Raw genomic sequence first — 22,694 nt, forward strand, 5'->3', positions numbered from 1 at the left:
CATGGCACACTCAGGAAGCAGGTGATAAATCTCTTGCTTCCCCTGCCAGCTGCTCCATCCCCAATCCACATCTGCCTCACCTGTAGTGAACTCCACCTGGGCAGGCGGTGCCCTGCTCACCGCTGAATCCCCAGCCCAGAGCCAAGTGGATGGCCGGTGCTCAGTAAACACTGGGCCCTGAGACAGGGCTGGGGACTGTTCCTAACTCACTTCCAGCTCCTGGCGCCTAGCAGGGTGCTGAGACCTGGATTCGCTCAAGCATGTAGCGATAGTAATCGAGCAGCTATTTACACTTTATTTTTTGCTTACTTTTCATGTTACTTTAATAAGAAAGCTGACCGGAGGAAAGGAGCACATGCTCTCTCATAGACATGATGACCAGGGACACCCGGACCTCAAGCCCGAGACTGCAGTACCTCCTATGTCCAGGAGGAGGCCGAGGGCCCCACAGGGCTCTGCTCCAGCCCAGAGGGGTGCAGAGGCCACGCCCATGCATGGAGGAAGTGGGTGGGCCCCAACTCCCCAGCAGACAAACAAACAGAAGTCACCCCAGGAAACAGGGGAAGGTTCTGAAGCAAGAGTTTATTCCAAGTGCACACAGTGGCTATGTACAGTGACCTCAGCAGAGACACACATTTCAAAACAGGTCACAAGCCTTTCCTAGTCTCCCAGTCTCAGCCCTGCCCTTGCCACCTCTCTGGCCTGAGCTAGGGCTGGTGAAGAGCCTTCTACTTCCCAAACAAAACACAGGAACCTACAGGCTCAAAGAGAATTATGCAGCCTTATTTTTATTAGTATCTACCAAGAAATAAAATCAAAACCCCCTCCACACTCCAACTCCACCTCTGCCATGAGGACCCTCAGGGGCAGCATCTGCCTGGGGAGCCCCTGCTGCCAGAGCTGTCCTTGGAGCTGGTCACCTGTGCACAGCCACCCCTCGTGCCTACAAGCTGACCACAGACCCATTCCTCTAATGTGGGGACAAAAGGGTGGCTGGCATCTCTCCAGCCCTCAGCTGTCAGCTTTGGAAACTTGGAAAAGATCAGCAATGTCCAGCAGAGCTTGGCGGATGTGGTTCCCAAAGCGCTGGGCATTCTGTGGGCACCAAGAGCTCCAATCAACCTCCAAGCGAGCCCCCCTGTCCCTCTGTCCCCACAAGCAAGAACTCTTCCCCAGCCAGACAGGGCCCCGGGTGGCGCCCCCTCCTCAGGCCTGAGCGGGAGCAGGAGACTCACTGTCTCTGAGCTTGAGAACTTGCTGGAGATATGGAAAAAGATGGTGTCCTCACCCGCGATCATGTAGGAAACCCCGTATCCATCATCTGCCACCTGAGGACAGCACCAGGTGAGGGCCTACAAGCCAAACTGAGGCTGCCCTTGCCCCCTGCAGGACCCCCAGGAAGGGTCCGCCCCAGAAGCCACCTTTTTCTCGAGGTCAGGACCACCCAGGCGACAGTGTGAAAACCCAAGAGCTCAGCCCCTGAAGTTCCAGACCCCCACCCCCCCGGAGACCCAAGACCTCATGTTTCCCTCAGGGGGGCTCAAGATCACTGTGGCCTCTGTCCAGGGGCGTCTCTAGCTCCCTGACAAACATCCCGCGCGAGTCTCTCAGTTGGAGAGCTAGGCTCTGTCCGGCAAGCATATGTCAGGGGGAAGCAGCCCTGGGCATGCTTGCGCTCCTGCTCCCGCGGTGGGTGCTGGCACAGGCGGGGTCCCAGGTGCCAGGCTGCCAGGCTGCTAGCTACTCATTCTGTTTCCACGCAGGGCGGGGTCAGGGCTGTGCTCCCGCCTCTGGCCTGACCTCTCTGAGGCCCTGCACTCTCCACCGAAAGCCCCAGGCCCCCATCCTACTCACCCATCCCCTTCCACAGGTACTTACGGGGCCAAAGCCACCGCCAGGGGCCAGGTGATTGGGGTACTTGTTTGGGTCAAACATACGGATCTGGAACTGAGTGGTCTGGCTGGTGGAGAGGCGCCACGGTTCTGAGAGCACCTGCAACAACCAGGCTGCAGCGGTCAGACACCAGGTGCTCAGCGTGCATCTGCCGCCAGGTGGTGCCCAAGCACCTGCTCGAGCCAGACTGTTCTGGCTGAGGGTGCGGAAGTGAATGCAGTGCAGAACCTTCCTGACTGGGGCCCCATCCCAGCATCTGCGCAAACCCTCGATCCTGTGTCAAGGCTCGTTGACCTGCCCATTCCTCTTGCCCATTCCTCTGGCCCCCTCCTGTCCTGCTGTCCCATGCACGGGGCACACCCTGGCCTCAGAGTCTGGAGAACCTCTACCCAGCCTGATCCCCTTAGCCTCTTCACTTTTCTCAGGAGTGCTGTCACCACCTGGCGCTTCGCACATTTGTCTGTCTCCTTCACAGGAACTCCAACTGCATGGGGTGGGGTGGGGGGCTCTCGTTCAGTGTCAGAACCACAGGTCTGTGTGGGGCGTGGAGCAGGACAACTGGCCCCACCCCTCCAGGACAGTTTCAAGGGAGCCGGCCGGACAGAAAATAGGCCAAGACCAGCAGGCACGGCCACTCCCATCAAAAGCACTGACCTCAGCCAAGAAGGGGGAGCTGACCCCCAGGTACTTGGAGACCACGTAGAGGCAGAAGAGGTGTCTGTCAATGCCAGCACCCGTCATGGCCAGGCGGTACATGTTCTGGTGCTTCTCAGAGGCTTTCCGGAAGAGACTCTGGAGGTCTGCTTTCTGGGGCACAGGACGGGGGAGTGAAGAATGGCCCTGACCCCCAGGGTGGCAGGAGGCAGAGGGTCACCTCACTGTGAGGCTGCTGGGTCACACCTTGTGGGTCCCTTCCACCATGGCCTTGACGAAGGCTGTGGACTCGTTGGTACAGGAGCGCACAGTCTCCGTCCGTCCCTCGCGGAACATCCTGGTCATGGAGGCTTCATAGGTCAGGCAGAACTTGCCCCTGTCCTGGGGAACACAGAGGGTGAACCTGGCAGGTAGCCCCGTGCAGCCCTGCCCGCTCGCTGGGCGGCCAGCGGGCGCCTACCCGGAAGTGCGCCAGCTGCAGGGAGATCTGCACGAAGGCGTCAGGGCTGGTCCGGCACTTCTTGATGAGGCCCTTGCCGAAGGACAAGAACTGGAAGCAGTACAGTTCCACATCATCTGCCAGCGCCTTGGCCACCTGGTAGGAACGCTCGATGACCGCCTGGCACTGCCGAGACACGGGAAGGGTCAGCTGGGGGCAGAGTTCTTGGAAGGGCAGCGTCAGGGTCCCTCCACATCTTCTGGAGGAGGGAGGTGCTGACAGTCCTCCCGGACATGCGGCTCACACCTCCCAGCTCCTCCAGCCCGCACGTGGCCTGAGATGTCTGGTCTCCCTGTGGCCAGTCTGCTCAGTGTCCCCTGTGAGCGGGGCTGGGCCAGATGGGAGGAGGCAGCAGCACATCTCAGGTACTTGTCACTCTCGCATGCCCTCCCTGTCCCTCTGGCTCAGCCTGAGCACCTGCTCAGGGATGTCCCACTGCAGCCGCTGAGGGTGCGGCAGCGCAGCGTTTGGTGTGCCCAGGCAGTGACCAGTGTCCGTGTAGCCCAGGTGGAAGACGTCCGTGGCCAGGACAAACTGCAGGGAGAAGGTCAGGCTGAGAGGCTGTCCGCGTCCCCAGCCCCCAGGCCCCTGTCAGCCTACCCGCAGGACCCCTCTCTGGGCCCCTTGCCTCCCAGAGGTGCCCGATGATAGGGGCGTCTGCCCAGGCATGCTCCGTGTTGAGGCCCATCTTGCCGTTCTTGAAGACCACGAGCGTGAAGGACTTGTCGAACCACCTGCGGAGCAGGAGCCCGCGGTGGCGGGGAAGTGCGGAGGGTGCTGGGGCGGGGCTGGGGCGGGACTGGGGGGTGGGGAGACTGGGGGCGGGGCGGGGCTGGGGCGGGGCGGAGGGCTGGCTGTGGGCGGGGACGGCAGGCGGGGCTGGGGCGGGGCAGCACTGGGGGCGGTGCTGGGGGCGGGCGGTGCTGGGGCGGGGCGGAGGGCGGGCTGGGGGCGGGGCTCGGGCGGGGAGAGGCAGGGGCCCGGCAGCCCCGTGGCGCTCACCTGTTGCAGCAGTTGCCGTGCAACAGCGCCTTGCCGTACAGGCTGAGGCAGGCATCGTCGGTCGGATCATGGCAGTGACACTCCTCGTCCAGGGCCACGAAGAAAGCCGCGCGCTCGATGGTATCCAGAGAGGCCTTGTTCCTGCCGGAGCTGAAGAAGGTCTGGCGTGCCTGGGCCCACTCCACTCTGGGACGTGAGGGCGGGGTGAGCGGCGGGGCGGATGCTGGCCGCGGAGGGGACGCCTCCCAGGACCCAGCCTGGCGCCGGGCCGCGGTGGGGCTGCAGGGCTGTCCCGGAAGGTGCCCCCGCCCCCGGGCACCGCAGACGGGCCCCCGCCCCGGGAGACGCCACGGATGCAACGCTGCACCGCTGCCGCTCGGCACCGCGCACGGCCCGCACGCCCCTCCTTGGCAGTGTCTCGGCAGAGTGAGTCCCCCAGTCCCTGGGTGGGTGCCGGGCCCTCACGGACCCCTGACCTCCAGCCAGCAGGGCCTGATGGCTCGGACTGCGGTACCTGCCGCCGGCAGTGAGGGCCGCCAGCCTCTCCTCCCCTGGCTGAGGCGGCGAGGGGTCGTCCAGGATCCTCTGGAATTGCAGCTCCAGGTCCCTAGGCTTGAGCAGGCTGGAGCCTTCATACAGCCACACCTTGAAGAAGCGGCCCTTGTGGTACACGGCCACGTGCCTGCTCTCCGCCAGGTGCTGCAGGACATCTGTGAGGGGCCAATGGCTGAGGCCGCGCCAGGCGGACAGCCCCTTCCTTCCCGACTTCCACCGTGGCCCCCACCAACCAGCTCAGTGGCCGGTGGCCCCTGCCTTGCCAGGCGTCCACCTGCCCGCCCCCCCCCCCCCCCCCCCCCCCCCCCCCCCCCGCCTGGCGCTGAGTCGGGCCTGCACTGGTGCTTCCATGCCTCTGGCTTCATGCCAACAACACTCCCCAGAGGCATGTCACAAAGGAGGGGACCACTGCTCGGGAAATGACAAACTGTCAGAAACACAGGCTGTGGCCCCGGCCAGATTCCCACAAGCCTGTCACCCTCGACAGAGGCAGCAGCACCTCCCGTGGCGCATGGTGCTCAGGACACCAGCTCCCCCATGAGCCCGGGAGGAGGGCCCGGGTTTCAGCACTGGCACCTCGCCTATGAACAGGAGATGTCTTAACATTGCTCAGACATTGGCTGTTTTTGACCGTTACACAACCCTGAGACATTGAGGACACTTGGTGACGGACAGGCAGTAGGCCACAGAGCCCAGCGGGCCCACAGCTGGGAGGGAGGGGCTGGTCCGGCGACCCCACACGGACGCGACTGTGCTGGGTACCTGTCTCCTTGCCCGGGATCCGAGTGGTGTTGAACATCCTCTCCATCTGGTAGGAGCACATGGGCACTATGCCCAGTGCCATCACCTGGGAAGAAGGCCCGCACAGCTCAGCGCGCACATGGTCTCCCTGCACGCCCACAACCCGACACAACTCACAGGCTTGATCTGTTCACGGTCCAGCCTGCGGCGATACGTGATCATGGCGTGAACGACGTTCCCCAGGCGGGCTGCCTGCAGCTCTGTATTCTTGATGAGCACAAAGTCCTACAGGAGGGAACAGGTGCGGGGCTGTGACGGGCCCTGTTAAGAGGTGTCCCTTTTTACTAGTCCGTCCCACAGGTCAGGGGAACTGCCAAAGACGTGAGGGAGCCCAGGCAGTGACAGGGCCTGGGCTGGGCAGGGCAGTGAGCTGCAAGGGCCCTTAGAGCAACCAACATTCAGGCTGCAGGACTACTGGATTGTTCAGATCCTCAGTGTCCCCATCTCCTCGAAGATGCATCTCGACTTCTCTTCCAGGATCTTGCCCACCTTCCCTTTCCCTCAGGCCTCACCCAGAATCCCCACCTACCCATGGAAACCCCCGCCAGGGCTCTGGGCTGTCCCCTGGGCCTTCTGCCCTGACACCTGGGGCTGGGGACAGAGCTGAGCACATAGGAGCATATCTCACCATGACGTAGTAGTTGCTGTTCACCATGATGGGGGTCCTGCCTCGCAGGTAGATGTACTCTTCCCACCAGTCGCTCACCTTCGGGTAGGTGGGTGGGGGGTTAGAGCCGAGGGAATGGGGCGTGGTGTGGGCAGCGGCCGAGAGGCAGGGAGGGCAAGCCCGGGGGCACGGAGGACTCACATAGTTTGTTGCCCACCAGGACTTGAGAATCAGGTACTTCTGCAGCCTGGGGGCCATCTTGTTCTGGAAGTCCTTGGCCAGCGCCTCCTTGTGGTGGTACTCCTTGTCATCCAACAAGGGCCGCACAGACTCCAGGTACTGTCCAGTCAGGGTATCATCAGCGTGGGGGCTGGGCAGCAATGGCCGCCTATGTCCTGACACTCTGCTGACCCCAGCCCCACTGCTCTCAAAGCCCCGCTGTTAAGGGGACAGTCCCTCGTGTTTGGACAATTTCTCTGAGTCCAGCTACCCCACCCACTGGGATGCCTGGCCCAGGCCCTCACCCGCCGAATTGTGTCTGACACGCTGGGCACAGGAAGCTTGGGCAGAGACGTCTGGAAGCTGTAGAGCATGGGCCGCCCGCTGGACACAAGGCGGACACAGATCTGGGGTACAGAGCAGAGTGTTGGACCGAGAGCCAAGGAAATGCATGGAAACAAACTCTTGAGGAGCTGGGCGCCAAACCGCATACCCAGGACAAACCCTTGTGCCAGACACTCATGCCCGCCTACCTCCCCCCTCCAGCTCGCAACCCTAAATGAGGCCCCTGGGTCTCAGATCAGATGCCCAGAGCCCTCCACTAGCTTCTGCTCACAGCCCAGACTTTGGTGAAGTAGCTGGTCTGGCCGTGCATCTCAAACATCCAACCGTGGTAGGAAAGCAGCAGTTTCAGGGTTTGGCGGAAGAAGAAGATGCCCAGCACCCAGACGCCGGTGGAGAAGATGGCCATGCTGAGGAGCGCCTGCGTCTGTGGGGTTTGGTAGGGGCCACATCTGTCAGAGAAGGGAGAGGGCTGCAAGGTCCACTGAGGCGGGCCTCGGAAGTTCTGACTGCAGTCTTGACGGCGGTGAACCACATTGGCGGAGGCACCGAAGAGCCACCTCCCTGGGCACACCACACGTCCAACGCATATGCACATGTGGACACAGGACCAAGGTGCTGGCGGCGGGGGGAGGGCTGCCCCTGTGACCTCGAGTGGCTGTTGTTCTGTGTCTGCCCAGCTCAGGAACCCTGGCCTTGGAGTCCACCCCGCCTCCTCTCGTGGCCCCGCTTCTCACCCCTCAGGGAGTTCAGGGAGGTGTCTCTGGATATAACACACCAGCCCCATAGAGATGTCCACGTTGCAGTAGGAGGAACCCACTGTTGCCATGACGACAACCAGCCAGCTGGTAGGGCTACCAGGATACACACCCCTAAGGATGCCGTTCTGCGGGGCAGAGAAAGGACAGCGGTAGGAAGGACAGCGGCAAGCAAGCACCTGGAGGTCCTGGTGGAAGGCTGTCCCCCTTGGCCACCTGCTGTGCTCTCACTCCTCCGTTATGCTGCCCCTCCTTCACATGCCCGCGCCCGCGGCACCCAGCTCTTCAGTGTCCCGCTGCCACTTCCTGCATACCTAGCTCCGCTCCACACCTTAAGGAACCCTCGTTTCTGCATGCTGGACCCTGTCCCCCAGCAGAACTGTCAGCCAGAGCGGGGGCGGAGAGCCTCGACAATGGGGCAGGAGCTGCCACCTGGCCTCTACCCCTGGAAGGCTCTATTCTGCACCTGCTTGGCGGAAGAGGCCAGGAGAACCACCTGCGCCCACCTTGATGCGAATCAGGCGTTTCTTCCAGGAGTTGATCCCGGACAGGTAGATATGTTTCAGGGCCTCCCGACTAAGCCGGAAGTCGACCCCATCTGGGGTCACGGTGAACTGGAAGGCCACGGCCTGGTGCGCTTCCGCCATCCTGGAGGTTGGCCCGCACCTGGGAGGGGGCGGGAGGGTACCCGGATGGGCTCAGGCAGGCCCCGCCCCCAGCTGAGGCCCCGCCCCCGGCCTGGCGTTGCCCCCACCCGGATAGCGGCCTCCGGGCCCCCGCAGCGCCCCAGGCCTGGCCAGCGCTGCCCGGCTACCCAGCCCAGCTAACGGCCCGAGAACCCTCGCGCCGGTGTTCCGAGCTGGCTGCCTGACAAATGCTGTAGGGGTCGGGAAGGGGTCAAGGCCTCAGAAGCGTCAGAATCTCCGAGGGCAGAGGGCAGCGAAGGGCGGCCTCGGGATGGGTTTGAGAAGTGCTCTGGAAGCTTTTTTCTCCCGAGCACCTGAGCACCGCCTGCTCCGGGTTCCCCCAGCCCCGACCGCGGGGGACCCCCGGCCCATCCTCTCTCCCGCATTGCACTCCAGGCCGGGCAGGTAGCCCTGTGCTGCCCCCAACTCCACTCACAGCTCAGGCTCACTCCCGTCCGCGTGTGGGGCCGGTCGCTCTGGCCCGTGTCCCCACGTCCTTCAGACCAGCCACCCTGCCCCGCCCTCCTAGGGAACTTGACACCCACTCCCAAATTTGGGTTGAGAAAACTTGCGGGGCGGTGACCAGAATCCCCTCCCCTCCAAGGCAGGAATCAGGAGTGGGAGGGCTGGGTTTCTTTCTGCATGCTGAAGATTGCTCAAAAGTCTGGGCCCTTGGGATGTGGGGGTGGGAAGGACCTCACGTGAGGTTGGTGGCATTAGAGCTAAAAATAGCCAAATGTAGGGAAAAGGTCATCGGTGTGTCAGCTGTGCTGCCTGTCCTGATCCCCAGGTCACAGGGGTGGCCAGCCCCACCCCCTCCAGGGCGGTCTTCGGCCCCATTACTCCCCCGCCTGCCACCAATCCTAGTTTTTATCACATTAAGCTGGAGCCAGGGAGTGGGGAGGGCAGGAGGCTCTGACTGGCAGAATGGACCCTTTAACCACTCTCAAACCCAGAACACTGAAAAACCATGCTTTTCAGGAAAGGAAACAGGCTCAGAACCGTGGTCACTTTGTCAGTCTGTGTGCCTTCTTGGTTGGCACTTTCTGCTGCACCAAGCAGGACTAGGACAGGTGTGAAAGAAGCTTGTTTATTGTCTTAAGGTTCACAGCCAAAGGGCTCCCACCAATTGCCAGGGAGAGGTCAGTCTCCTCCACCCATGTCACCAGGGGCTCAGCCCAGGCCCCAGGGCCTTCTGCTCATTGCCCTTCACTCCAAGGTCCTGCCCTGGAGGTTCCCAGAAGACCCGAGGAGCTGGCGGTGGAGTCAGGATGGGGGGTGGAAGCTGGTCAGCTGCCCTTTCTGCTGGAAGTAGAACTGGAACCGAGACTGGGCGTACTCCTGTAGAGGAAAGCCACCCTATGCTGGTGAACAGGCTCCTAAGTCTGCCCACTGCCTCCCGGGACTGCCCACAGATTTACTGGTGGACACAAGGCCCCTGCTACACCCCCCGCCACCCCCTAACTCACCCATCTGGGTTACTCACCAAGTAACCAAATTCTATGGTGGACATGGATGCCTGGAGAATGGACCACAGACCCCAGAAGAAATGGGAGGCCAGGGCGTACCTGAGGGACAGGGCGAGCGGGGGGTTCAGAGCACGCCTGGCATCGCCCAGATCCCGAAGCTCTAGCTTCTCCCCTGTCCCTGACCCCGCCCTGTCCTGACCCTTCTTCCCGCTATCAAGCGGCCCCCCGCAGCCTCAGCCCTCGTCCCCGCCCCTGGTCCCCACTGCACGCTGGCACCTTTCTGCCCTCCCCTCAGCCCCTCTCCTGCACCCTGCTCCGGCCCGCCCAGCTACCTTTCCTCACCGATTAACCTCAACCAGCAAGTCTTCTTCCAGGTTCCTCTGCTCCTCCTGGGAGACGACCTCACCTTTCTTTACCTCTGCCAGGTAATGGCGAATAAAATGGAGCTGAGATCAATAGACAAGAGTCAGGAAACAGGGGACTCTGGGCCATTTCCATTAACACCCCTTCTCACCGCTCCTTCCAGAGTTCACCCTCCTCCTCCCTCACAGGCCAGGTCCCGCCCCCCGGCCTCTGGCCCACATACCTGCTGTCCCCGAGTGGGGTAGTCTGCTGGCTGTGCTTTGTAGAAAGGCCACTCCTCATGAGTGTAATCATAAACCCACTCACAAAAATGGTTCCCAATGTCAAAGCCCCTAGGGGAAGAGGGAAGACACTAGGTCCCCAAATCCCCCGGGGTGGCTGGGAGGCGGAGATGAAGGCCAGGTCTGTTTTCCTGGGGGGCGGACCCCCATCCTCACCTGTAGTTGTAACTGCTGTACTCGAAGTCAACCAGCATGAGGCTGTCAGCATTTTCTGGCTCTGAGAGCAACAAGATGTTCCCTGGGGGAATGTGGTGAGGTCTGATCACTCCAGGACCCTCTGGCCCCTCACTTCAGGCCGGGAGACACGGATGAATTCTCCTACCTTCCTGGATGTCATTGTGGCAGAAGACCACTGGTGAGGGGGTGGACTCTAGCAACCTCCTGCAGGGGGAACAGGGGCAGGAGTGACCAGGGGAGGGTCGAAGCTGCTCGGCAAGCCCTGGGGAGAACGCCGTGCGCTCCCGGCAGCACCTCCTGTGTGCCCCGTCCTGCCTGCGCTCACCGGAGGCTGCCCATCTCATCCTTCAGGCTGTACATCTCCAGCAGGTTCATCTGTGGGAGGCCCGGCGGGGGCAGGTCCAGGATCTGCTTTAGATACCTGAGGTCCAGAGAGCAGGACATACTCATTCTGCCATCCCTGCACGCCGCTGTCCTCTCTGCCCCCGGCTTTCTGCCACTGTCATGACCTCCCTGGCACATGTTTGGAAGCCTGTCCTGAGAGGGGCAATGCCAGCTGCTGGGACACCCGACCTGCCACTCGGCTGCTCAGACAGACAGACAGCCATGGGCACGGCCGCCGCCCAGCAGTAAATGCCAGCATGGGGGCTCAGTGTGCTGAGCAGGAACCCCGAGGGGGCCCCAAACTCACCGCTCCATGGTGCCGAACAGCCAGTGGGGCTCTTTAGTGAAAGGCATCTCCATGCCGTGGAACTGGGCCATCTTCGTGGCGATGGTTGCCGACAGCACGGGCTCTCTAAGCTCTCGCGTTTTCAGCGGCCGGCTCTGCACCCAGGAACCTATCAGGGTGGTGAGGGGGCTGGGGCGGGAGGGGGAAATTCCCTACCTGGGGTGAGGGATGTGGGGCAGACACTGGGAGAGGGGAGGGGCTGGAGGTAGGCGGTGCCTCGGGTAGGGCAGGGCTGGGCTCACTGGGATGTACTGTTCCAGTCGGCCCTCTGGAAAGACTCCGTAGAGCTGGGGCCCCAGGGCCCGCTCCGCAAGGATGGCGAACATCACACTTTCCAGGACCAAGGAGTCCACGCCCTGAAGGAAGAAGGACAGCAAGGGGCAGAGGCCATAAGGCCACAGGCAACGCGGCGCCGACGCACGGAAAGTTTTCTCCTGCCTTCACAGCTGGGACTCCTTGTTCAAGCTTTAATGGGATAACGGACAAGTGGCTTGTCCCTAAGCCTCGGCGTCTTCAAGTACTTCGGGGCCAAAACCACCTGCTACACCTAAGTGAGCAGTCCTAGAGCCACCGGCTACTGCAGCCTCGCTCCCTCCTCACCTGCAGGATGGCCCCGTACAGCCGCAACAGCACCTCGCGGGGCTCCTCGCCCACGCTGGGCAGGTGGTCCGGCAGCGAGCAGCGGAAGAGCAGGTTGCTGAGGCCTCCGCTGCAGACCCACACGAGGGCGCGCTCAGCCCGCCGTCCGGGCGCCCGCCCCCGTGCCAGGCCGCGCGGAGCGTCCCGAGGGCCGGCCCACCCTGACGCCGTCCCGCGCACCGGAGCGCCCGCCCCTGCCCTCCCACCTCCCGGGGTGAACCCGCAGCTCCTCCGGCCGCGCTCTGCGCCAGGCCCCGCCCAGGTACTCCCGGCACCACTGGTGGGCTCGGCGCTCGGCGTCACGCGACTGTGCCGAGCCGCGCCGCTGGTTCGGGGCCGCGGCCGGGCACTTAGACTGCCGCAAGCCGTCCTTAGCCGAACGGCCGCCGACAGCCCCTTCTCCGGCCAGAGACGTGGCCTCCGCCGCCATCGCGCGGGCTGCGCGGAGCCCAACGCCCTCCGCGCGCAGCCCGTTCGGAAGGGCTCGGTTCCTTCCGGCCGCGCTCGGCTCCGCTTCCGGCCGCCGGCGCTTCTCCGGTCGCACTCGGGTCTCTCCGGCTCTGTTCGGCTCTGCGCGGCGCCGCTCGGCTCTCTCCGTGACCCTGGAAGGCCGACGCCGGCGCGTCTGCGCCGTGCCCTCTCTGGGCGGGGCCGCTCCGAAGACAGGCCGCGGTTGGGCCCGGGACTGGGAGGAGGGGCCGTCGTGGGCCAATCAGGAGCGTCGTGCGTGGCTGGGCGCGCGCGGGCGTCACGTGGGCGGGGAAGCGCGTCCCGGGCGCGCGCAAGCTGGCGGGTCCGCGCGATCCGAATGGCCCGAGCGCTCAGGGGCGGGTGTCCCGGGGAGGGAGCCCCTCACTGGGGCAGTTGGCAAGGAAGAGAGTCACGGCGTGTGGGTCGCATCTGAGGGAGGTGGAGAGCGTGCGGCACTTCCTAAGTGCAGAATCAGCACCTGCTGTGAATGAAAGATTGGGACCTTTGGGATAATTCCATAATTCCAGTGACGCTAAGTACTGTGAATTCCTAATCATGGCAGAGACTCCCTGTCAGTTGGCGTGCACCTCTGAAAGGAGGCTGTTGTCGCCCTTCTCGAAACTGACGTCTCCATCCTCTGCTCCACCACCATCCTGTCTCCAGACCCGGAACCACTGCAACACGCAACCCGGGAGGAAGGGCTCGCACCTTGGAGGAGACACCTGGGGCAGCATCAGTCCCTTCCGCCCACCTCCGCACGTGGTTGGAATCCTACCTTAAGTAATGCCTCTTGCATTTCTGCTAGTGTCCAGGCTGGAGTGGCAATCGGGATGACCCGACCCACATGTACTCGTGGCAGTGCCTATGGACGGTGGTAGTCTTTGATCTGAGTAACCAGAAAGAAGTCAAGAATTGGTGACCGGAAGGCAAACATCGGCTGTTGTGGTGGCACCCTGACCCTTGTGTCTTTAAATCTGAGCCAGTGCCGAGACCCGCAGTTCACTGGTTGAAAGGGAGGCTTGGTCTCTTGGAGGAAGGACTCTACCATGTCCCCGTAAGTATCTCCAAAAATATTCTTCCAACCCTTCCCCAAAGGGACCTAGAGCGGCTTATCAAAATAACTGATTTACTTTGGAAAGGGAACTCTCCAGACTATTCAGGGGCTGTTAGGTACAGGATCTGAGCAAACACTGTGCCGGGTACCTGAAGCATCATGAGCCACTGGTTAGAGTGAGGGCTCAGAGTCAGGTGAGAAAGCCCTGCACTTAACCTCTGCGGCCCCAGTGCACACTTGGGGTGATGATACCTCGCTGTGGGCGGAGCCTGCACAGGGGTGGGTAGCCTATGGATGAAGAATCATGGCAGCAAGAGAGAAGGTCCCCAGGACATCCACTTCAGTTCTCCTGAATGAACCGTGCAGAATCCGGATGGAGTCAAGTAAATGATGGCTGACCACCAAACAGCCAAGGAGTATTCCCAGTCACAGCAGCCAGGCAGATGAGACATCTTTGCTAGAACCGGTTAATGCACATCTGGAACTTGATAATGCAGTTATTGATGTGGTGAGCATGCTTTTCAAGGGTAAATTTCCAAAATCAGTTTGCATTTATATGGGAAGGACAGCCAAACATTCCTTGTCTTGCTTCAAGGTTGTTTTAACTCTCCTGCTATGTCACAGTGTGATCCACTGAGACCTCAGTCATTTGGACAGTCCCCATAACCTTGATGACACGCTTGGCACGACAGGGCACATCAGAATGAGAGAAGCCCTCGGAAGTTCTAGAGCCTTTCAGCAATGAAATTTTCCAGAATGCAGCGTCAGAGGGCAAACCAGGGTGTCACTGCTGAGAAAGGACAAGTTACCACAGCTTGTGTCCGTCATGAAGGAAGAGGCTAGGAAGAGAGCCACCGGGTGTGGGTCACACCTGGGGGAGGTGCAGAGTGTGTGGCACCTCTGGACTTTGGACTCGGCATGTGCCACCCGTGGGAATGCTGTGCAGACCCATTTCTGGGTGCCCTGGAGATTGGAGGGTGAGTTCCCCTGCCATTCAGCTGAACTGACAGGTCACAGTTGGGCTCGTTTATGGTAGACAGGGACCCTGTGTGACACCTTCGACAGGCTCCAACATGAGATCTGCACACTCCAAGAGGTCCACGGCGAGGCCATGCCTGGGGCAGTAGGGAAGTACTCATCAACTGAAAGCAGCTTCTGGAACACTACTGGACCCGAGTGGAGACGGAGTGCCTGATTATGACATCGAATGGCCATGTGACTGAATCTGCCTGTCCTGAGCTCCATGTTGACTGGTCGCCAGGCTCAGTTGCCATTCATTGCACAGCTAAGAGCATTCGGACCCGTGCTTGTCCAGAGGGCACCAGCTGTTTCCAGAAGCGGTGGCCGTTTCTCCTACCATGTCACACCGATGCATTTCTCTTCACAGACAGGAGGAACACGTCACAGACCGGGTTGGCTTCACACGTCGACATGAGCTGAGCGAGAATTGCTGCTGCACTGAAGTCTCGCTAGGGGTGGCCGTGAAAGATGGCATCATGGGACTCCTGCAGGGGTGGCGCTTCGGGCCGTGCACATGTGTGTCCGCTTCTTAGGGAGTGGAGCAGATGGAGGAGTGATCTAAGGGGTGCATACGACCTTCTGGGTCACAGCTGATTGGTCAGGGACCTGGAAAGAGCAAGAGGGAATACTGGAGTCGAGGAGGTCTGGGGAGGAAGGCGGACCCATGGGAGTGGTTGCATGTGCGCCCATCTTTGTGCCTTGTGTTGAACGCACTACAGAGGGACCCCTGAACAAGGTAGGTGGCTGTGAGCCAGCTTCTGTCTTTGGCGACCGTGTGCTTGTGCGGCGGGCCTGAGTGGACTTGCTCGGGTGGCAAGGCGTATCTGTCACTGCTGCTGCAGCTCTAACCTGTGAGCGGCCAGGATCCGTGCTCAGCCCCTGAGATTGTAGCATCTCTAGGCGACTTGGTGACAAGTTGGTTACAGCAGACCCTTTCCACCTGGGAGAGACCATCGACTCGTCCTTCTTTTCCTCTGCACGATGTGGGCAGCGCAGTGCAGGGCTTAGAGGGTGTCCAGTTCACCAGCACCGGGGGTGTGGGTGACGCTGCCTCGGCCGGCGAGCTCATTTGGAGTGGAGGCAGCATGTGCGGTTGCCACAGGGCCCGGCAGTTCTCTGACACCCTGAGTAGTCTGCATGAGGCCATCCGACAGGGGGTCTCCTGAGGTCCCGGCTCTCGCACGGTGTCCCGAGGAGCGGGGCGTATACACTGAATCGAAGTCCGGGGTATGGATCTGTCCCCCAATAGATAAAACGTGTGGGTCCAGGACTGAGACATGCGAATAGCAGGGCCTGGGCCTGGCTGTCTCTCGCCGTCAGGCTCAGTGACCCACCTGGAGCACACGCGCGTCCTTTCTTGGCGACGCTGAGCTCTGCTGATCAGGGCCCTGATCCAGGCAGGGAACACTTCCGCGAGGGGACGTCCCTGGGGTCCAGGGACAACACCCACGCCGATGCTGATTCTGCAGGTCCCACCAGGTCGCTGTGAGCCACTCATGCTGGTGCAGCAGCGGGCCAAGAGCGAGGGCCTCAGCGACCCTGACCACGAGGAGGGGAGAGGCGCGGTGCCACGTGACGGCTGTGAGGCATTGGTGTGGCCCTCTCAGCATCAGCCGGGTCTATCTGGTTGCTCCTTGGCCAAGTGATAACAGTGAAAAAGTGCTTTCAGCAGCTACAGCTTTCCAAGGGTGAAGGTCGGGTAAGCCCACCAGGCAAGCCACGCAGGCCCGCTGATGCGCGGCCGATGGTGAGGAACCCGGAGTATGCAGGGGACGGGGACATGATGGACGTGATTACAGCCTCAGGAGCAGCCGTGGCAGTGGACACAGCAGGTGTCGTGCTAACTCTGATACTGAGGCTTTTGTGAGGGTGTGACCAGCCCTCGCACGTGGTGCCCAGGCGGGTCTGTGCGGAGCACGCGCTGGTGTCCTGACCGATGCCCCCAGCTCACGCTCACTTGCCGTGGTCCACAGAGCCGCATCTGTACCCCAGGCCTTCTGCGACACCATGGGAGCTCACAGGCCTGCACAGCCTGGGTCTGTGGGGGCGACGCTGGGGGCTGGGGTCGGGAGTCAGTGAGTTAGTGAGTAGTAGGACTGTCCTAGGAGGCATCCAGCACCCTCCTCGGGTCCTGATGAGGCTGAGGCGCTGCCGTCCAGAGCGGTGACCTCGGGCCACACTCCTCTGCTTCGGCTCCCCCTCCCCTGCCTGGCTCTCGCCTCCCTCACTTCCCAAATCAACCAGGCCCCCGAAGCCTTCGTCTCAGGCTCTGCTTCCGGAGGAACCCAAAGAAAGGCACGAAAAGAATGAAGGTGTTGGCCAAAAATGGCGGAGGGACAGCGTGGGCGTGGCTGGAGGGGACAAGCCAAGAAGCGGTCGCGGGTCGGTACAGGTTTATCTACGTGGCGTTCTCCACGGGGACTCTGTGTAAAGCCCCAGGAGGCGCTGCGACTGTGCCATCACCGGAGGAGCCTTAGGCCGTGGGTGGCTTGCGTGGCCGGAGTGGGGTGTGCTGGGATGGGTTTGTCGAGTTTGTGGCTTGGCTGCCGGTCTTCTCTGTGTTTCTGCCCATTAGCTCATTGTGTTAATGTAAGAAGCGTGAGGTAGATTTTGTGGTGAGTTTTTTTTTTGGGACACCGAAGGGGCGTCAGCATTTGGTAAGTGTTGGGTGTGTGAGGGTTGTGAACCCTGAGTGGCCTCATTTATGCCCATGACTTCAGTCAACATCCATGTGCCGTGACTGAACGACAGCCAGGTTAGGTCGAAGTCTTGGGTCACTGTTACCTTCTTACTGCCACGGTGACAAGGGCCAGTGCCTTGGCGACTTAAGCCAGCAGACATTGATTCTCTCCCAGTTTCGGAGCCAGGAGTCTGAGATCAGAGTCACCGGGTGAAGTCAGGGTGTCGACGCGGCTGCCCTCCCTTTGCGGCCTGACGGGATTCTTCCTGCCCCTCCCAGCTTCTGGTGGCTGCAGGCATTCCTTAGCATGCGCCGCCTCCCTCCTGTCTCTGCCTCCATGGTCAGCATTTAGGGTCAACCTGGAAGATCCAGGATGATCTCATCGCAGAATCCTTTCCTTAATCACTTCTACAAAGATCCTTTTTCCAAATAGGGTCACATTGACAAGGTGCAGGTATCAGGGCCTGATATCTTTTAGGGACCATTTTTCACTAAGTGTTTCCCTCACAGCTTGCAGCTCCTCAATCCACACTGTCCTAGTTCTTGAATAGCGCAGCTGAAACTTCTGAGTTCAGCTTGATTTTTCTCCCTTGAACATGATTTGATTTTTCTGCCCGAAAACTTGAGGAAGTATGGTATATTCATGAAGGAATGATTTTTATATCCACTTAAAATGATAAACCCATTTATGTTAACATAACTTACGTCTTATAACAATAACTATTTTATAAAATAAAAACTTCACAAGAATAGTGGCATCGTTTTTACATTTTTTGCGAGTTTCTTTAACGTCTGACTTAGTTGCAGGTAGCTGGTTCTCCATACCTACTGCTGCACTCACTCAGTCTCTTGCAGTATGTTGTTTTGGTTGATATATCTGAAGAAAATCTAGCCTCACATAGATTTGTAGTTGGAAACATTTCAGTAGTTTTTTCAGATAATTGTGGATCTTTGCTGACAGTCCTCTAAGACTGGACAAGAAGTAGTTTCTTACAAATCAGTTGCAATTTAGAATCTGAAACCATATCAGGGACCCTCTATGTCCTGTTACATTAAAATCCATTGGTGTCCCTTACATGGCGAAGGGGTCTTCTACTCGTGAAAAATTCTGAAACTTTATGCATTCATCGGTCACTTGGAAAATATTGGTTCACTGAGTAATGTAGCTCTTCTGAATTTTGATACACTTTATTATATAATATCAAAAAAAAATCACACTTGATGATATCACTGGCAACCTCATCAGAAACATATCTAAATACTGGGAAACTTTTAAGCTCACAGCGACGAGCTTGTTTTCCAAAATTCTGATTTTTGCTTCACAACTTAAACGTTATCATTAACAACAAATACTATTAGTTGTTTTCCTTGAAGTAACGTGCTCACTTTCTCATTTTTGAGAAATTTTCTGCCAAATACCCAAGTCAGAATAACCATAGTTTGTCAATTTTCTTTCAAGTAAAAATAGTGTTTCATGAAAAAAAGTGGCTAGTTCAGCTGCCAACTTAAACAATCGTGTAATTAGTTGTGACGACTGTTGTATTTCGGTCTGCCGTGCTTTATGTCATCACCCTGAATATTAAGCATTAAGCGTTGAACTTAATAAAATTAATAATTTTTATTGGCTCATTGAGGAAATTCTTAAATGAAGCTGCTCTATCCCCCAGGCAGTAAGGAATTTGACATTACTATTAGTTTGGTGCCACAGCCTTGATTTGTGTCAAGGGACCTGCAGTTTGGCCTGATGCTTTTGCACCATCGACACACAATGGAGAACAAATAGCATCTTAGTATTATACAAATAATTTTGACGTCGCTGAACTTTGGAGACGCCAGGAATCCACAGACCTTGTTTTGAGAACCACCTCTGCAGTATATCATTGGGATCATAGGGTATGTGTGTTTTCAGTTTTAATAAATAGTGCTAAATTTTTCTCCAAACTGGTTATTCCTCTCTATTCTCTGTAGCGATTAGGATAATATTTGGCCATGAATCACAAAGAGCCAGAATAACAGAGCCTTTTAAGTAAAAGGGACATTTTAGTAGTGCTGTGTGCGGTTGAACACAGGGAATGCACTGAGTGAGCTCACCGAAATTGCCCAGTGCACCACCTGTGCGCTCCGATGCAGTTTACATGAGATAAGATTATTGATCTCATGTAAAGGTTACAGGTAGCCAGCCTCGGGGTCGAATGGTGGCTGTATTACATGAAGTGCTTACGGGTCCGGGTTTCCTTTATCTTTTTCTGCCTTTGTGTCCTGCATTCCCAAGGCTACCTCAGCATCCCAGATAACTGTTCCAACAAGGGCTTCCAGGTTTCGCCAGCAGGGGTAAGGACGGGCTGGAAAAGACTATCCAGTGCCTGTGCCAGCAGGCTCGTAAGGGGAGGATGTACCTGGGAGCTGGCACGTGCCACCAGCTGCAGGGGAGACGGAAGAATGTGTTTATTGTAGAGGGCTAACTGGCTGATTAAAATCAGGAATTCTAAAATTATAGGGGAACAGGACAATAGATGCTGGGAGGCAAGAGCAGTTTCCGGCCTCATCCACTGCCTCGACAGTCCGTACCTCCATGCACCCTCCAGCCTGTGTATGGAGCACACGCCCCTTATCCTTAAGGGGACCAGTTGTGAACGTTGCATTCAGCTTCAAGTTGAGGTTCTCTGAGCTACATGCCATCTGTTCCAAAAGGTCCATCCTCAAGGTCTTGTGATGTAAAGATGAAAAGATGTTTCTCATCCCCCAACATAGTCAGTGTACAACGGTTTGTATGTTCAGTGACTTGTAGACGGAAAAATGTTTGGTGTCTCAAACCTACAATGAGAGAGTAAGAAGAGGATCAAGACAATAAAACCCCCGACCCAGAAGAGGTGGCTCGGGGACTCAGAGAAGTCTCCTCTCGGCCCACCGTCAAGCAAAAACCGTGAAGACCCCTTCTCTGGCAGGAGAGGAAGTTCCTTGTTTTGACAGCTCCTGGCCCTGTCTCCGGGGATGTTGCCTGTCACGACTCGTGCCCCCACTGAGGAGGGCAGTGGAAGGTGCCCTTCCTACAGGCCCAGCAGCTCTCTCCGTGGGGTGGAATGCCCACTGGCTTTTGTGGGGGAGACTTTCGGAGTCAAATGGCCACAGGATTGGGCAAACCAGGATTGCAGTTTCTTTGGCAATACAGTTTTCTCCAAGATTACCACAATTACTAATTCTGGACTGAGAACATGAGTTCAGGGAAGAGTTCCTGCCTCCTGCTTTCTGAAATGGTTCAAGTAGCATTGGTATACTCTCTTCTTTAAACATTTGTTAGAATTCACTAGTAAAACGATCTGGGTCTGGAGTTTCGTTTTCTTTGTGGGAAGGTTTTTAATTGGAAATTCAATTTCCTCAATACCTACAGGGCCATTTAGATTTTTCTCTTTCTTCTGGTTCCAGCTTTGGCAAATTGTCTCTTTCAAGAAATTTGTTTATTTAACCTAATTTGTAAAAGTTCTTGGCAAAGCTTGCTCATAATACTTTTTCTTATCCTTTTAGTAGCTGTTGAATCTAGCAATATTCCTGATTTCATGCCTAATTTATGTTTCCTCCCTCCCCTTTTTTTCTCTCTCAGTCTAACTAAAGGTTTATCAATTTTATTAACTTTTTCAAAGAACCAGCTTTTGGAGTTATTGATTTTCCTCAATTATTCGTACATTTTCTATTTCACTGGTTTCTGCTCTTCATTTCCTAGTCACTGACTCCTATCTTCCCTCCCAGCCTTTTGTTTTCAGCGTGCCTTTGTTTTTGCATTAAATTTATTTCTCCAGACAGCCTGCGGTTGGGTCTTCCTTTTTTATGCGGTATGGCTTTTGGTTTAAGTGTTTAGAACCCTTCCATTTAATGTAATTATCGACGTTGTTGGGTTTAAATCTACCATCTCACTATGTGTTTTATATTTGTCACATTTTCACCTTTGTTCCATTTCCCCTCTTTTTTGCTTTCTTTTGTATTAATCAAATATATTTTAGTATTGCATTTTATCTTCACTCTTGGCTAATTAGCTATCTCTGTGATATTTAAAGTATTTTCTTTAGGGTTTATAGTGTGCATTTTTAGCTTATCGTAGTCTGCCCTCAAATAATATTATCCTATCACATATAGGAACCTTATAATCGTATATTTCCATTTACCTCTCCCATCCTTTGTACTGTTGTTATGTTTTACTTACACATATGTTTTAAACTCTATAACACATTGCTTCTTTTTAAAATTTATGCAGTCGACTGTATTTTCAAGAAGTTCAAACATGAGGCTATAAGATAATAAGAATAGCTCAAGAAAATTAACAACTTATATGTCAATTTCACTTGTAAGAATGTATACAAAAGTCCCAACAAAATATCAGCTAATGAAATCCGACGGTTAATTTTTGTAAATTCACTCTGATCACTTAGGGTTTAACCCAGAAATCTAAGGATGGCTCAACATTCCACTTTTGCTTTAGGGGCTTTAGCCCAACCGACCACAGTGCTCTTAAAATGGACGGAGACTTAATGCTCCAGGCCTGGGAGACCCCGTACGCCCTCTCATTCATTCATCTGCATCATTGCCAAGCACCTGCTTTGTGCCAGGCAATGTGGTTGGAGCCCGAGGTTCCAAGATGGCTGAGATGGTGTCCCTGCTCTCCTGCAGCCCTGTTACCAGGGAGCGAAACATAAACTAAATGCCATTCTTAGACAACACTGTAGTTGAGATAAAAGGTGGGTTGCGGTTGGGGCACAACACAGGGCACGACCTGCCCCTGGCCACGGGCCTTCTCTCCGGGCTGGGAGGCTGCGGCCCAGGGAATGCTGCTGCTCTAGCCGACGCGCCCCTGCTCCTTCTGCCCTGTGATTTCCAGCCACCAGTCGCTCCAGTGTCCCACCCTTCCCTCAGAAATAATTCTCCACAGAGATAATTTACACAGAAATGTCAGGGCGCATAAATTCCATCAAAGGAAAAAGGACAGCTTCGCCGTGCCCCTGTTGAAGCTCCAGCCCCCCTAACCCGCCCCTGCCACCTGTGTGCAGCGGTCGTGCTTAGGTCCGAGACCCGCCCTTCCCCGCTCGGGCGCCAGCCGACCCCGACCAGATCTGACTCCCGAGCTTGGTTTCAGCCATCACTCTCCCCACACGGCTCGTGCCCTAAGCAGAGCCAGCCACGCAGCCGGAGCTCGAGAAAGTCCTCCGACTCGAAGGAACGCAGCGTCAGGGCCAGAGCGTCCCCCGCTGGCCCTCGGCGCCTCTGTCCAGCCCGCGCAGCCCGCGGCGGCCCCAGCCAGCGTCCTCGTGGTCCGCCCCGAATCCAGCGCGGTCAGCACCCAGCAGTGGGACAGCTCCCCCGGCCCCGGTCGGCACCCAGGGCGGACAGCTCCCCGGCCCCGGTCGGCACCCAGGGCGGACAGCTCCCCCGGCCTCGGTCAGCACCCAAGGGCGGACAGCTCCCCCGGCCCCGGTCGGCACCCAGGGCGGACAGCTCCCCCGGCCCCGGTCGGCACCCAGGGGGGACAGCTCCCCCGGCCCCGGTCAGCACCCAAGGGCGGACAGCTCCCCCGGCCCCGGTCAGCACCCAGGGGGGACAGCTCCCCGGCCCCAGTCAGCACCCAAGGGCGGACAGCTCCCCGGCCCCAGTCAGCACCCAGGGCGGACAGCTCCCCGGCCCCAGTCAGCACCCAAGGGCGGACAGCTCCCCCAGCCCCGGTGCCCGGGCCGCACCCACCTCTCCGGGAGCCCCGGCGCCCCTGCGCGCGGTTCACCGGAGGTCTCCGAGCCCAGACCGCCGCCTTCCT

The 22,694-nt window shown here is 57.9% G+C and overlaps 2 protein-coding genes and 1 long non-coding RNA gene across 5 annotated transcripts; all 3 read right to left on the reverse strand.

Moving 5' to 3' along the window:
* Positions 1-541: 541 nt before the first annotated feature.
* CPT1B (carnitine palmitoyltransferase 1B) lies at positions 542-8,604 on the reverse strand. Of its 2 annotated transcripts, XM_016125333.2 has the most exons (19): positions 8,453-8,604; positions 7,837-7,996; positions 7,310-7,458; positions 6,847-7,024; positions 6,536-6,637; positions 6,213-6,350; positions 6,033-6,110; positions 5,522-5,629; positions 5,366-5,450; positions 4,563-4,758; positions 4,049-4,234; positions 3,675-3,780; positions 3,464-3,580; positions 3,008-3,172; positions 2,794-2,928; positions 2,548-2,700; positions 1,879-1,992; positions 1,236-1,328; positions 542-1,095 (listed from the first exon to the last, which is right to left on the reverse strand). In XM_016125333.2, the coding sequence occupies exons 2-19, from the start codon at positions 7,975-7,977 to the stop codon at positions 1,012-1,014; spliced, it is 2,328 nt and encodes a 775-aa protein (XP_015980819.1). In that variant the 5' UTR covers positions 7,978-7,996; positions 8,453-8,604; the 3' UTR covers positions 542-1,011. The 2 variants fall into 2 exon arrangements, with proteins under 2 accessions (XP_015980819.1, XP_036093694.1); XM_036237801.1 differs by lacking the exon at positions 8,453-8,604 and having other exon boundaries at positions 543-1,095; positions 7,837-8,010.
* A 486-nt stretch (positions 8,605-9,090) lies between these two features.
* Positions 9,091-12,249, reverse strand: CHKB (choline kinase beta). 2 transcript variants are annotated; one of them, XM_016125335.2, is made up of 11 exons: positions 11,882-12,249; positions 11,637-11,745; positions 11,279-11,392; positions 10,998-11,131; positions 10,632-10,727; positions 10,452-10,510; positions 10,286-10,346; positions 10,072-10,180; positions 9,828-9,931; positions 9,503-9,584; positions 9,091-9,357 (listed from the first exon to the last, which is right to left on the reverse strand). In XM_016125335.2, the coding sequence occupies exons 1-11, from the start codon at positions 12,103-12,105 to the stop codon at positions 9,283-9,285; spliced, it is 1,167 nt and encodes a 388-aa protein (XP_015980821.2). In that variant the 5' UTR covers positions 12,106-12,249; the 3' UTR covers positions 9,091-9,282. The 2 variants fall into 2 exon arrangements, with proteins under 2 accessions (XP_015980821.2, XP_015980820.2); XM_016125334.2 differs by having other exon boundaries at positions 10,286-10,367; positions 11,882-12,246.
* Positions 12,250-12,931: 682 nt separating this feature from the next.
* LOC107500273 lies at positions 12,932-22,689 on the reverse strand. Its single transcript, XR_001594486.2, has 3 exons — positions 22,625-22,689; positions 19,469-19,714; positions 12,932-13,032 (listed from the first exon to the last, which is right to left on the reverse strand). It is a non-coding gene; the product is annotated as an uncharacterized LOC107500273 (long non-coding RNA).
* Positions 22,690-22,694: the final 5 nt, after the last annotated feature.

This window comes from Rousettus aegyptiacus, unplaced genomic scaffold (assembly GCF_014176215.1).
Source record: "Rousettus aegyptiacus isolate mRouAeg1 unplaced genomic scaffold, mRouAeg1.p scaffold_m13_p_2, whole genome shotgun sequence".
Classification (NCBI taxonomy): domain Eukaryota; kingdom Metazoa; phylum Chordata; class Mammalia; order Chiroptera; family Pteropodidae; genus Rousettus; species Rousettus aegyptiacus.

What these genes read in the sequence shown, in the direction of transcription:
- CPT1B (XM_016125333.2), bottom strand. Translation starts at nt 7,977, where the DNA reads ATGGCGGAAGCGCACCAGGCCGTGGCCTTCCAGTTCACCGTGACCCCA. An exon ending in ACTTCACCAAAGTCTGGGCT is followed by an intron (nt 6,638 to 6,846) that starts GTGAGCAGAAGC and finishes TCTGTACCCCAG; the next exon opens with ATCTGTGTCCGCCTTGTGTC. An exon ending in TGGTGGAAGGGACCCACAAG is followed by an intron (nt 2,701 to 2,793) that starts GTGTGACCCAGC and finishes CCTGTGCCCCAG; the next exon opens with AAAGCAGACCTCCAGAGTCT.
- CHKB (XM_016125334.2), bottom strand. Translation starts at nt 12,105, where the DNA reads ATGGCGGCGGAGGCCACGTCTCTGGCCGGAGAAGGGGCTGTCGGCGGC. An exon ending in ACCCCACTCGGGGACAGCAG is followed by an intron (nt 9,932 to 10,071) that starts GTATGTGGGCCA and finishes TATTGATCTCAG; the next exon opens with CTCCATTTTATTCGCCATTA. An exon ending in TTGCTGGTTGAGGTTAATCG is followed by an intron (nt 9,585 to 9,827) that starts GTGAGGAAAGGT and finishes CCTGTCCCTCAG; the next exon opens with GTACGCCCTGGCCTCCCATT.